Source organism: Pyrus communis, chromosome 13 (genome assembly GCF_963583255.1).
Source record: "Pyrus communis chromosome 13, drPyrComm1.1, whole genome shotgun sequence".
Classification (NCBI taxonomy): Eukaryota; Viridiplantae; Streptophyta; class Magnoliopsida; order Rosales; family Rosaceae; genus Pyrus; species Pyrus communis.
Window position 1 is genome coordinate 4,679,199 of NC_084815.1, and position 12,641 is coordinate 4,691,839.

The window sequence follows — 12,641 nt, forward strand, 5'->3', positions numbered from 1 at the left end:
TCTCCTGAGCATGACCAAGTAAGCCCTCCAAGTATACAATAGAAATTATCTCACTAGCATTGAGGCCAAAGTCAATAGAAGCCAACTCAATTAAATCGTGTAAAGGCAATAACCCATTTGCGTTTAAACTGTCAAGGGTTTTGTAGTCTTTCTCAACTAACTGAGAAACAGAGAAGCTATAACATCAACCAAATATGTAGTAGTGCACTCAACTATGGACTTCGCACTATTAAAATGCTTGCCAAAAGCAATCTGTATAACCATGGGATCAGTAATAAGAACAAGACCAACAAGTCTCTGAAGTGGAGGAATAACATGGGTGGCTGCAAACGGACAAACTCCAACAATAGAAATATGATATGGTTCATGCTCATAAATGCACAACTCCCAATCATGAAAAAAATTGTGCATTTCGGTCATAGAAACAACATAATTCGTTGAAAGATTGAAACAAGAACAATACCTCATGTACTGAGATTGGACCGTCAAGTGCAAAAACCTAGATTTATGTTGAATAATTCCTATTCCTGTGGCAAGCACCTGTGGTTGTAGACAAGTAGAATGCATTGCAGGATTTATGAGGTCTAGCGGCAAAACCAAAAATTGAGGGTGCACATCGAAATGGTTCTTTTGGCACATAAAACAGCACATCAACTCTATAGTGTTAGTTACAGCATTGCCCGGATCCCATACAGGCTGAAAGTCAAGGTTCCTAGTGAACAGCAGAGAGAAATCAACATATAGCTTCCTAGTGGACAACAGAGAGAAATCAACATATAGATCTATAGCCAAAGCATCCAAATTGCTTTCCGGCTGATATAAGAAATCAAATAGAGTACCCATATTGCCAGCACTCCATCTCGTAGACATTTCATGAAACAGTTCAATTGCATTCAAAATACCTTTCTCGAATGTGCCCACAAGGTACTTACAAAACCACCAATTGGAATCATTAAAAAAAAACATCACATAAGAGCCAAAAAAATAAAACCATTAAATTTCCCAAACAATCATTCAAGGAATTAAATATATCAGGTCCAGTTTTCGTAGTGTCAAGGAAAGAGAGTTGACGAAGGCGCATAAGTTGCAAATTGGCGTCTGAGTGTGTGAGCGAGAAACCCATACTTTGTACACCTTTGTCTAAGTCGTTGCAACCACTCAGATGGGGTAGTGCATTGGTGGAGTTGGTGGAATTTGGGACCAACAATGGCCCATGAGAAGGCAGAATAGTATAGGCAAAGGGCGATGAAGGAGAGCCAAACATTGACACAGTGACATTTGGTGGTGCAGTTTGACGAATGCCCAGGGAGACTGTGGGCGAAGACCCAATTTCTGGCGAAATTGAGGAAATCGAGACGGCAGAGAAAGAATAAGGAGCCTTCATAACTGACTCTAAATACGGAATAGAGGTCAGTGGCGGCGAGTATATGAGCGGCCTCGGGTAAGGGTTTAATGGCGTCGATTCAAGTGCATGGGAAAGGTTTAATCTAAGCGTTGAATCCAAACCCTCCAATTGAGACTCTATCCCATATTCTAATTCCGTAGGCTGAGTTTGTAACCTGTCTTGTCAAATACGCAGAGAAGACACAGATTTCGTAACATGTTGAACTTGCTTGCCCAGATTCGCATGATGAAGAATTGGCTCCAGCGATGCCGTTGTGAACTTCATGAAGGCGGGTATGGACGTCATCGGCCCCTGTAAGTTTGGAGCTAGAATGGTTATAGGCGAATTGGGAAGGGTCAAGTAGGCATGGGTCAAATTAAGGTCGTGGGTTGGTGGAGGGGGCGGGTAGTGGTGGAAGAAATATGGGTCGGAGTCAAATGGATGGAAAATGGAGCCGTTGGAGGACTGGGGTAAATATTTGAAGGTGGGGAAATCACCAACGGGATGGAAATAGGAGTGGAATGACGGCGTGGTGGGAGAGGGGGACGAAGGATCAGCAGTGAAAGGGGTCCTCGACGAGTAGAAGGTAGCGATGGGCTGTGGTGGAGAAGTACTCCATGTGGGCTGAGGGAGGGTAGTGGGTTGGGTCTTTAGAGAACGGAGTTCCTCAAGACAAGTTTGTTGGAGTTGCTCCTGCTAAGTGCGGTGGATGGCCAGATCTGCAAGGTGGTGCTGTAGAGCATCCTGCTGTAGGTTCATCAGCGTGACCTTGGCACGCAAGTTCTGGATTTGAGTGATGATGTGCTGTTGCCGAAACTGCCGGTCGAGTGCCACATTCGAAACGTCGGTCACAGTCACCGATGCCGTGCGCTTGCCCATGGAAGCACACCTGAGCTATGGATACCAGATGGTAGGATCCATTTCGTAGGAATGGAGAAGAAGAGGAAAATGCAAGGAAAGTAAGCAATAAAATAACAATTCTTTTCATTCATGCCTTTCCCAAATGGTGAAAGGAGGCTTATATACAACCATGGAGGAGGGGTGCCCCGAATGGAACACATTTCCACCCTTACTACCGTTGGATGAAACCAACTACTACTAGGATAAGACAAAATACCATAAAGATATAAAGCCAATAACTAGGATCCTAACACTTTGCTTCCTCAGTGTCTCTCTCTCCTTCATCTCTTCCTCCAAATCACTCTCTATCCAGTCTTCTCCTGTGAAGATGCTTTGTGGATTTCGACGGTAGCAAAAAGGAGAGCCAAACCACAATGGCAGTGGGGCATTCCAGGGGCACAATATGGGACTGATGGGCAGTTGACGGTGGACGAGGTTAGTCTTAGTTGGCAACGCCTACATCTTCAGTTTTACCCCGGCAAGAGAAGAAGAGACGACATGGTGGCTCTGAACCAAAACCGTCAATCTCTGATCTTCGTTTGTTGGGTTTTATTTCTTTTTCAGTTTATAGGTTTTTAATTTTATGGTTACCCATTTGAAATTTATGTAATTTAAGGTGGAAAAGTTTGTATTTTTCTCTGAATATGTTTTGGAATTTTCTAGATCTATTGTGCACTTGACTTTGAATTTGAATGTGGGCATGCAATATTGGAGTCTGATTATGTCATTTAGATGAACCCATTTGCTTTGTTTTTGTTTCGATCTGCATCGATCAGTTAATTTGTTGAATTATTTCATGATTTTGTAAATTTTTAATTTTTAGAATTTTGAATCATGGTGATGTACATTTCATTGAAGAATATATGTTTTTGTATTTGCTTAAGTTTTGAAAATTTGAATTCGATTTGCTTGATCATAAGTAGTTGAATTACTTGAATATATTCAGGATTTTGAGGCTTTCAATTCTCTGATATATGAGAACTGGGATGTTGATAGGCATTAGGCAGGTTCCTTCCATTTACATCATTTTTTGATTAAAAAAAAAAAAAAACCGAAATTGAACCGAAAAAAACCGAACCAAAACAACCGAAAAAAATTTGAACCGAACCAAACTGAAATTTTGGTTTTCGCAAAAAATCGAACCGTTTCAAATCGAATCGAACCCTAGATGTAAGTGTGATGGTAAAATTAGTTCAACAGATTCTCATGCGTTTGACAATAATACTATTTAATTAATATTTTCTTTTGTGTTAGCAAACCCAATCTAATTGGTACCCCTTCGTTACAAGTTTCGGTGTTAAAACAATTTTGTACATATAATGTGTCATTACGCTTTAAAATTGAAACGCTTCATTTCTTTTTCATAATTGTCGATTTGTTCCACACATATAGACGGCTTAACAGTTTTCATTTAATGAATTTTTATAATTTTTTTTTTTTTTCAAAAGAAAATGACTTTTAAAGATGTACTCTTTAGACGATGATAATTAAAATGAACGATTTTGATTATGACGTTTATATAACGAAATGATGTCATGTCGTCTTCTATGTATAGGAATGACTTGTCCTAGCCATAATTTACAAATTGTCACCTAAGCTTTGATTAAAATCTCCATGTTTTCCTTTATTTCTTCTAAACGAGAAAAGAAAAGAAAATAATAATAATAAAAAGCCAGAGTCTAATGGGGGACCTTGACCTCTTTCTTTCATTTGGATTTCCTTCCCTCAAGGGGTACCCTTTTATTCTAGGTATTCTTGTCAAAATGTCAAACGCAATTATGCAAATTCAACACAAAAATCCTTCAAACAATGGTGGTTGTGGATATCATCCCTTCATAACAAAGTCATCCCCCAATCCCATCCCCTTCTCTCTCTCTCTCTCTCTCATCATTTGCCAGTTACAAACACACTCTTTTCATGACAATTGAGGTGGAGGAATTCCATATGACCCTTCAAAACCAACCCAAAGAATCCCAAAACCAGATATCCAACCTTCTGCTCAAATGGGGGCTTCAAAGCCGTCGCCTTTGATACCAGAAACGCCGGCAGATTCGCAACAACTGAAAGGGTCTCTTAGAATTCATCTGCAGAATCAGATTTCGTTTGCGTTTTCGTGTCTTCTTCTGCAGGTGTGCTTTTTTCTTTGCCATTTTTGTTGATTAATATTTCTCTGCATTTTGGGGTCCTCCAGTTTTTCATTTGTCTTTGGGGGTTTGTGGATGATCCGTTTGTTTATATGTGCAATTGATGCTTTAGATGTCGAAGTTATAATCAAGTTTTGATTTTTAACTGGAGCTGCTTGAATTATAGAGATGTTTATGATCTTGTTAAGGTCTGGATTAAGATGCTGATGAGGTAGATTATAGATTTCTGGTGATGGGTTTTATGCTTATAAACCCCGGAGTCCCGAAAGAACACGATCTCATTTGAGCTACCTTGTAGGATATGTAGTATGCTGGTGTATGTTGAATTGTTGATTTATTTCAAAGACATTTGCACAAGAAGGAATGAGACTAGTAATCCGCAGCGTTTGGTTGAGTTATGTTATTTGGAAGTGTTCTTGGCGTAGAAGAATATACACTAGGAGGGTTGATTCTGTTTATTTCACATCGATCGTATCTCTAAGGAAAGAAGAGTTTAAATATCCTAACCTCACTCTAACTAATACCGAGACATTTTGTGATAAAAGTCCACACTTGATGAATAGTGCAGGTGGTAATTACCAAGTTGGGGACAATATCGGTGTTGTTAGAAGTGAGCCTTTGGCCCGCGTCTCTCATAATTTGACAGTTTCTGTTGTAGAGTGCATTTTGTGATTGATTTGATTCGTAGAAACTTCATGTGATTAGTGTAAGTTCATGTCTATTCCTCCAACTGATCAGTGTTGGGAACATGTAGAAGAAGACCAATCGTTGTGTTGATTGTTTTAATCTTTTGGTATGAAGTAGAAGATTCAAATTTTTTTTGCGCACGGGACATTCTCTTGTTTCACAGGACCTTTGATAGTTAAACCATTTTATTAGATTTTGGTTGCAAATTGGAGACAAGTTTCGCTGCTTAATGCAGACCTGGTTTGGTCTTTCGACTTTCTGCTAGCTGTCTCTTTCAACTTGTGCCTTTGGGATCCAGTTTGCTGATGGTGTATGATTCTCTAAGGTAGTTTGGACATTTGTATTTCACTATCGAGTATGCCTTTGAATACTATGTTTATACAAGTTATTCATGAAACCGTACTTAGTTCATCGGTAGTACTTCTACAGTAGTAGAACAATCGTTTCTTTTATAATCGGTGTACTCAACTGAATCTGTGTATCCAATTTTTCTTTTGCTTTTGAGAGTAGAATAGCCATGTTTCTAGCATCCTTCTTGCATCCAGATGCATGTACAGAGTATATGGAAATATGTTACGGTTTCAAAGGGTATAGTTCGTACGATTTGAATGTCGATGTAATCACGAAATATGTTACGGTTTGTGTTTTCATTTGACATGTTCATCGATGAATGAAAAACCTCAGCCTGGATTTCAACAGTAATTAGAGCTCATCCTTTCAACAACGATGAACTTAAATCGTTTATTCATCATATGATATTTGTTTGTGCAGGGTGCTTGCATCTCTGGCTCTACCGGCACCCAAGATGGATGCACCAATTTCACGAGGGCAAGCTCCGGGCAACTACTTGGTGCAGTAAACCCCACTAATCGCATTAGCAAACAATTCAGTCCGATAATCGCTTCGTGTTCAGGTATTTATCAATTTAATCATCACCATATCAAGGGAAACCAGATGGAATTTTTACTCGATGATCTGAGTCTAACCTCAGTGATATTTTGCCACGAATGCGAATTTGTTTGCTTTCTTCGCAGGATTTATGCACGCAGTTTAAACACGCTACAAGAGATCAACACCGTAAGCTATAAATCTCCAGCTTCATACAGGAGGGAATGAATCAGGACAAGTTCTTGATGTCATTTGCTATAAGCAACTTTACATTTGAGCAACAATCTAACAGATTCCGAAAGAAACGGTACCTCCTCAACTTCTTGCCGTATGTGAAACACTAACTCGAGATGTTTTCACATTTGGATGTGCCTAATAAATTTGACCACCACCTGGATTCCTGCTACCTCCAAAGGGTACCAGCCAAAGATCATCCCGTTGTGGACTCTGTCAATACTCTGATGCTTTCAACAACGATACTTGTTCCCACTGCTATCCATCCATTGATCGACTGTGCAGAAATGTGTGCTCTCTATCTGCTTTGAAGAAAAATTACAAAGAATAAGCAGAATTCAAACAGTTTAATCACAAATCACGGTCATAACGTCTGTTTGGATCTAGTGTGATGCTCATATAATTAAAAGCCGAGTAATCCACCCATCTTTATGGATACATTTTATTTACGAGTCTTGATTCTCAGTCATTTTGTACACTGTTAGGTGATGGGTTATTTTCATTTTAATCAACTACAAGATTACAAGGCCTAACAAAGGCGCAGTATTGCAAATACTACTAATGAGTTTTTCCAATCTGCTGTTAAAAACTAACTTGCATACCGGAAACTCCGGAAACTCCAGACGGTACAACAATTGGCCGCTTAACTTATTTTGAGCTCGAAGGAGAAGAAAAAAGAAATGTAAAACAGAGTGATCAATGATAATTATGTACACATATATCTATTACCACTTTCACCATCCGATGCATATGCCAGCCTTTGAATGGCATCAACAAGGGCCTGTTCGTGATCCTGCATTTGATACATATAAGCGTCAAATTGGAATTTTAACTTAAGAATAGGAGAAACGGGAGAGAAAGTAAAGGAACTAATATTACTTTCAGAATTTTCCTTGCTTTTTCGAGCTCAAAAGGATCTGGCTCACTTGCATTGAAAACTCTCTCCACCTAGTAAAATTCAAAGCAGTGAAATGAAAATAACGAACATAATTTCAGATAGGGTGGGCTCAACACCTAGTAAAGTTCATCATACATACCTCCTTCACCAGGGTATCGGTATTTAATAATTCTAAATCATCTGGCGCCTTCCCTATACCATTTTGCGACGGAAGTTCTTTCTTTGATTGAGACTTTGTGGGTCCTCGCTTTCTTGTGGTATGGCTCGTAGATTTCTTAGCCCTGCGTCCTGATGGGCCCGGATCTTCCCAACAGATATCCTCAGGAGAGATCTGTAATCAGTAACGAGTCAATGGAATCCCCATCCCCTTTTTAAAAATAAAACATGGAAGTCTTCATTTCTCGGGATAGAACTTTGTCGCTTACCATAAACAATATAGAAGAATATGATTAAAACCAGCAATGTGGAAAATGTATATATGCCAAGAATAAATGGTCAATAAAAGCCGGTGAGCGGTTTTTAATTATACCGGAGGGCTGCAATTATATAGGTTTGTTTATGTAATCAAGGGCTAAGATACTGGTATAAGATGTACACATCTGCTTATTATTAAAAAGGTTAGCAGAAGAAATAAATGCTCTAAATCTATATCTCTTATGCATTCTCCTTGTGGTTCCTACTTTTTGGTTAATGATTCGGTTTGACAAATAGCTACAGGAACATTAGCAGGTTAATGTCACAGTGGAATAGAAGCACACATCACATAGAACTTATAGACTCACCTCTTTAAGATCAACCCATTCCCATGTCTCATTTGGTGTATGTATGTCATAGACCAAAGCGTGTCGACCCTGTAAAAAATACAAGTTTATTTGAATGTTTGAAGAATCTGACGCATAATAGAAAATCAAAACACGGGTCATTTAAACGTCAGGCTAAGAGCACAAAAACATGTCAAGTGGATGTATCTTTAATGTTAAATTTATACCAACGTCACGTACCATTGACAACTACTGTGGTTCAATTATTCAAACTATGTTGCAAGACTATTGCATGTTTTTAAAAAGAGGCAAAACAATATTAAGATCTGACACTGATGAGGCGATTCAGACTAGAAGTCAACTTTTAATTAGAAAAAATGTCTACGCTATTCATTTTTAATTTAGAGTCAACTGAACCTATAACAAACGAAACAACTCTCCATATTGATATTACAAGGTACAGTGTTCACTTATGCAATTTAAGAGAGTTTCTAGCTTCTATCATATCAAATATAGTAGGAGCACAACCCCATCTAAGATAAATTAAAAAATAAAACACCAAACTGGAAGTATACCACTAATAATACCTATTAACTCGGCGAACTTTCATCTATGCTTCTTTCACTCTGACATGTGCATGTTACCAGAAACTAAACTTACAACTTCAAAACAACTAATGTTGTTACAGAAGGACTGAATCAGAAACATCTTATAGAGACTTCAAACCTACCTCTGCCGGGTTGTAGTAAGTGATAACGGCTTCATAGAAGCTGTTGTCTTCAGGCCACCTTGTCCACACTTTCCTTCCAACTAATGAATCAGACGTTTCTGCTTCAGCCGCTTCAACAAAGGGACCAGAAGAACTGCGGGTGAATTGTCTACTTCCGACAGGTCCTGTTGAAGGGTATTTCATGGACTTCATTGAGGATAAACCAGGGAATGGCTGACCATGCTAAGAATAACAAACACAACTAAGGTGAATTAAATGTTTTTCTTCACACGACCATAACGATTACTTTAAGTTTATAATTGACTTTCCTCATGGCTCAAATGAGCTCCTTAAATTACTTTTAAACACAAGGGCTGCAAAACAAGTGCTAATTTAAAGCCAGCATTGCAAGATGAAATGCTTGAGAAGTTACCGATTGTGATGTTTTCTGTTTCTTTCGGGACGCTGAAATACTAGGACTAGGTAAAAGTTCATATACATTCTGAGATGAAGTAAGCCTAGCAGCTTGATGACCACCTTTGTCTCTCCACACTCTGATACAAACATGTGACGATTAAAAAGTATAATACTAAACTCCCGGCCAATATATGAGTCACTCTGCTACATCTTTTTCAACTTTCAAGAGACTTACCTTATCTTATCGATGATGTCCTCAGAATTAACCATGGTCAGAAGCTCTCTGTGTTCATCATCCGATACTCTCAGTTCTTTCCTAAGTTCAGTAATCAAACCTTCCTTCTCCTGATGTACATACCCATGATAAATATTAAAGGTTGATTTACAAACAATAACAAGGATTCAAGATAACAAGCACAGTGACATGCAACCATAAATACCCAAGTAATCGCATTAGACTGCGCTTTAAACGCCCTTAGGACTGCACAGTATGCTTCTTGCTCAAGGTGATGAATTTCAGCCTCCATGTCTGTATACATCCTAGAAAATGAGATAGAACCTACAGCAGATCTTTCGTTTCCCGAGACTTTACCCCCTCGAGGAATTCTGTTTTGATGAGATGGAGGAAGATCATCATCAGTGCCTGCAGTTATTCCATATAAAGTTATAGAGATCATACAAGAAATCTGTCACCCGTAACTTTACCTCAGAAGAGAGGATAACCATTACTGTTTAGACACAACAAACAGCGCAGATTATCAAGATGAAAGTTGGCACCATATCCATTTGGAAGTCTTCCAAAGCTATAGATTGCAAGGTATATTTACCCTGAACATAAGTAAAAAAAAAAATAGAGATAATTTATAATCTGTATATTTATCAAGTTAAGGATTACACGTTTTGTTGAGAAAGTTAACAATTTGCAATGAAAATCTGCGACTACTTGGGTTGAATCTGTTATTAAGCACCAACTCGAGAAAAACAAAATTGTCTAAAGTTCGCAAGAATTCAATCTTAGTTGGCTCGCATTCAATTCTCTGACTACAAAATTAAGGCAGAACTGCTGGGAACTTGCTTGGTACATAGTTCTCGTAAGTTTACTTAGATGACAAAGGCAACAAACAATTGTTTCAAGTAATCCATAAACAAAACAAATGCAGTATGGGAATTTAATAACACTTGCATCGTTGATATCCATGCATCTTACGTACACACACATTTACACGTACAAATTACGATTATTATATTATCAATCTGTGAATATGGTAAAATTCATTCCTTATCCCATCTTCAGTTCCTTCCACTCTATCCAGTATCCATAATGATCATTATATTTGGGAAAAATGAAAGGAGTTACAAAAAATGTACTTACGAGTCACTTTGAGTTGGCAAGCCTAAGTAATTTGTAACCCCTTTACAAACAGATAGCAGAAAATGTTTTACAGTAATTTTTCTTCTCTCTTTATTCACTATTTGCGCAACAACAATCACTATTACAATACGTAAGAATTCCAAACCCCTCAGTATTTCACACATAGAGAGTAAAAGAAACCTATCAAAAACCCTAATTCCATGCATTGCCAAAACCCAAATTCCCAAAAACAAAACCCAGAGACGAACACCAACAAAATCACACCATTATAACCTCAACCTCCCCAATTCGAACAAACCCAATAACCCCCACAACCCTAATTTGCAGAAAAACCCACTCCGCATTTCGCAGGGCTCGAACGAAACCCAATTGTACAAATTATCCAAATTAAACCCTAACCCACTACCCGAAATCCGTTAAGAAAATGACCCAGATTAGAGAAAACGGTAACGGTTCGAACTTTTCTCACCACTGATTTCGGAGACATCATAGTCCATGTGCAAAAATGGCCAAGAATACAACAACCCTAGAAAGAGAAAGCAAAGTGCAGGGGCTAGCGTTCGTGAAGAAAGTCCGAAAGTCGCGAGCTTTGCCTTTCGTGGAGCCTTTTAAGAATTCGACACAAAACCTAAGTCTAGATCTTGAAAATTTGAAATCAAGAGAGAGAGAGAGAGAGAGGGGAGAGAGAGGGGTCGAGGAGGGAAGGGAGTTGGGGGGGAGTTATATAAGCAGAAGAAAGCTTACAGTTACGATTTCAAACTGGTCCCGTGTTGCGAAGGCTTGCCGTTGCGGTTTTGAGTTGGTCATATATACAGGAAAAAGGCTGTGGGCTTCGGCTTTAAATTTGGCCGACAAGTTTATTTTTCGTATCCGAATTAAAATTTGGGTTGAACTTTAGGCATTTCGATCACAATCTTCAGGCCCAAACGTTTTGGTTTTGCTGGGAGGACCCAATTAAAGTACTTAATTAGTTTCGAAAACTCTTAATAATAATAACATAAATAAAATAGGAAAATTAAGGTATGGTTGGGAACGTTTTCAAAAATTTGTTTCGTTTTCGAAATATAGAAATAAATATGTAAACGAACCAAACGGTCTCCATTTGAAAAAAAAAAAAAAAAATTGAATTTGTATAAGATCATGTGTTATAGTAATTATTTTCGAATCGAATTAGCCTTCCATATTCGGATATAGTCCTATTACCGAACCAGATCAAAACCTAATTTATTAACATGTCTAATTGGGAACCCTAAATGATATTTCTTCCGTTTTTCAAGAATACAATCCCAAAAAAATAAAAAAACACATTAGGGGTATAAATTATTATCATTTTTTTCTTGAACAAACGATATTAAGGGGAGGGGGTGGGCTTTGCCTTACAATGAACTGACGATAATATGGTTCAAATTTACCTTTGGTGAGAATCGAACCTAATATTTCTCACTTACAAGTAAAGAGAAATACCACTAGATCATAAATTATCATGTTACTTTAATCATCAACTTGCACCATCAGAATTAGAGCTAAGTTCCTCTCAAGAACTCAATGAGTTCAACACTTTTGCATCCGATGTCCAGCTCATTAGCTTGAATTACCTTTAACCCTTGATTCGAGACATCGTTTAAGTTGACTTCTACTAAAATCCACAATCTACCCTAAAAATAGGAAAAATTATCCATATGCGAAATTCTACCATAGTTGGACGCAGAAGTCGTCACATTCTTTAGTTTGGGTCTTTAAAACTAAATTTTTAAATTTTACCAATGCCCAAACAATTTTTATTTTATTTTTTGAACCAAAGGCGATAGAGGGATATATTGATAAGGGAAACAAAAGGGGGAGCAGTCACTGCTCAAAATTACAATCTGCAAATAAAACATCTAAGATGAAGTCTAGTGGTTCCCCAAACCACATAGAAGGGCTGCCGGACGAAAGATTGAAACAGGCAAGTCGATGAGCAACTTCATTTGCTTGACGTCTTACACTACTACAAAAGTGGCTTATTGTGTCGGAGACTGGTGGCGGTTTTATACAATGTACTATCGGATAAGACATTTTTGACAAGCTGTTTAGATGATGTCGGATAACAAAGCAATATTGTTGCTTATAACTGACAGGACTTGCTTTTCGTTTCTTAAATATTTTCAAACTTGGCAGTACTATAGCTTATAACTGACATGACTTGCTTTTTGTTTTTTGTTTTTTTTTAAATATTTTCAAACTTGCGCCACATAGCACAATGTCGGT

The 12,641-nt window shown here is 38.1% G+C and overlaps 1 protein-coding gene across 3 annotated transcripts; it reads right to left on the reverse strand.

Moving 5' to 3' along the window:
- Positions 1-6,295: 6,295 nt before the first annotated feature.
- Positions 6,296-11,158, reverse strand: LOC137713350 (protein EMSY-LIKE 1-like). Of its 3 annotated transcripts, XM_068452642.1 has the most exons (11): positions 10,864-11,158; positions 9,728-9,850; positions 9,463-9,628; positions 9,258-9,367; positions 9,039-9,159; positions 8,627-8,848; positions 7,918-7,986; positions 7,275-7,466; positions 7,117-7,185; positions 6,967-7,030; positions 6,296-6,542 (listed from the first exon to the last, which is right to left on the reverse strand). In XM_068452642.1, exons 3-11 carry the CDS (start codon positions 9,559-9,561, stop codon positions 6,496-6,498), a joined length of 993 nt encoding a protein of 330 aa, XP_068308743.1. In that variant the 5' UTR covers positions 9,562-9,628; positions 9,728-9,850; positions 10,864-11,158; the 3' UTR covers positions 6,296-6,495. The 3 variants fall into 3 exon arrangements, with proteins under 3 accessions (XP_068308743.1, XP_068308742.1, XP_068308741.1); XM_068452641.1 differs by lacking the exon at positions 9,728-9,850 and having other exon boundaries at positions 6,296-6,539; positions 9,463-9,665; XM_068452640.1 differs by lacking the exon at positions 9,728-9,850 and having other exon boundaries at positions 9,463-9,665.
- Between the last annotated feature and the right edge of the window lie 1,483 nt (positions 11,159-12,641).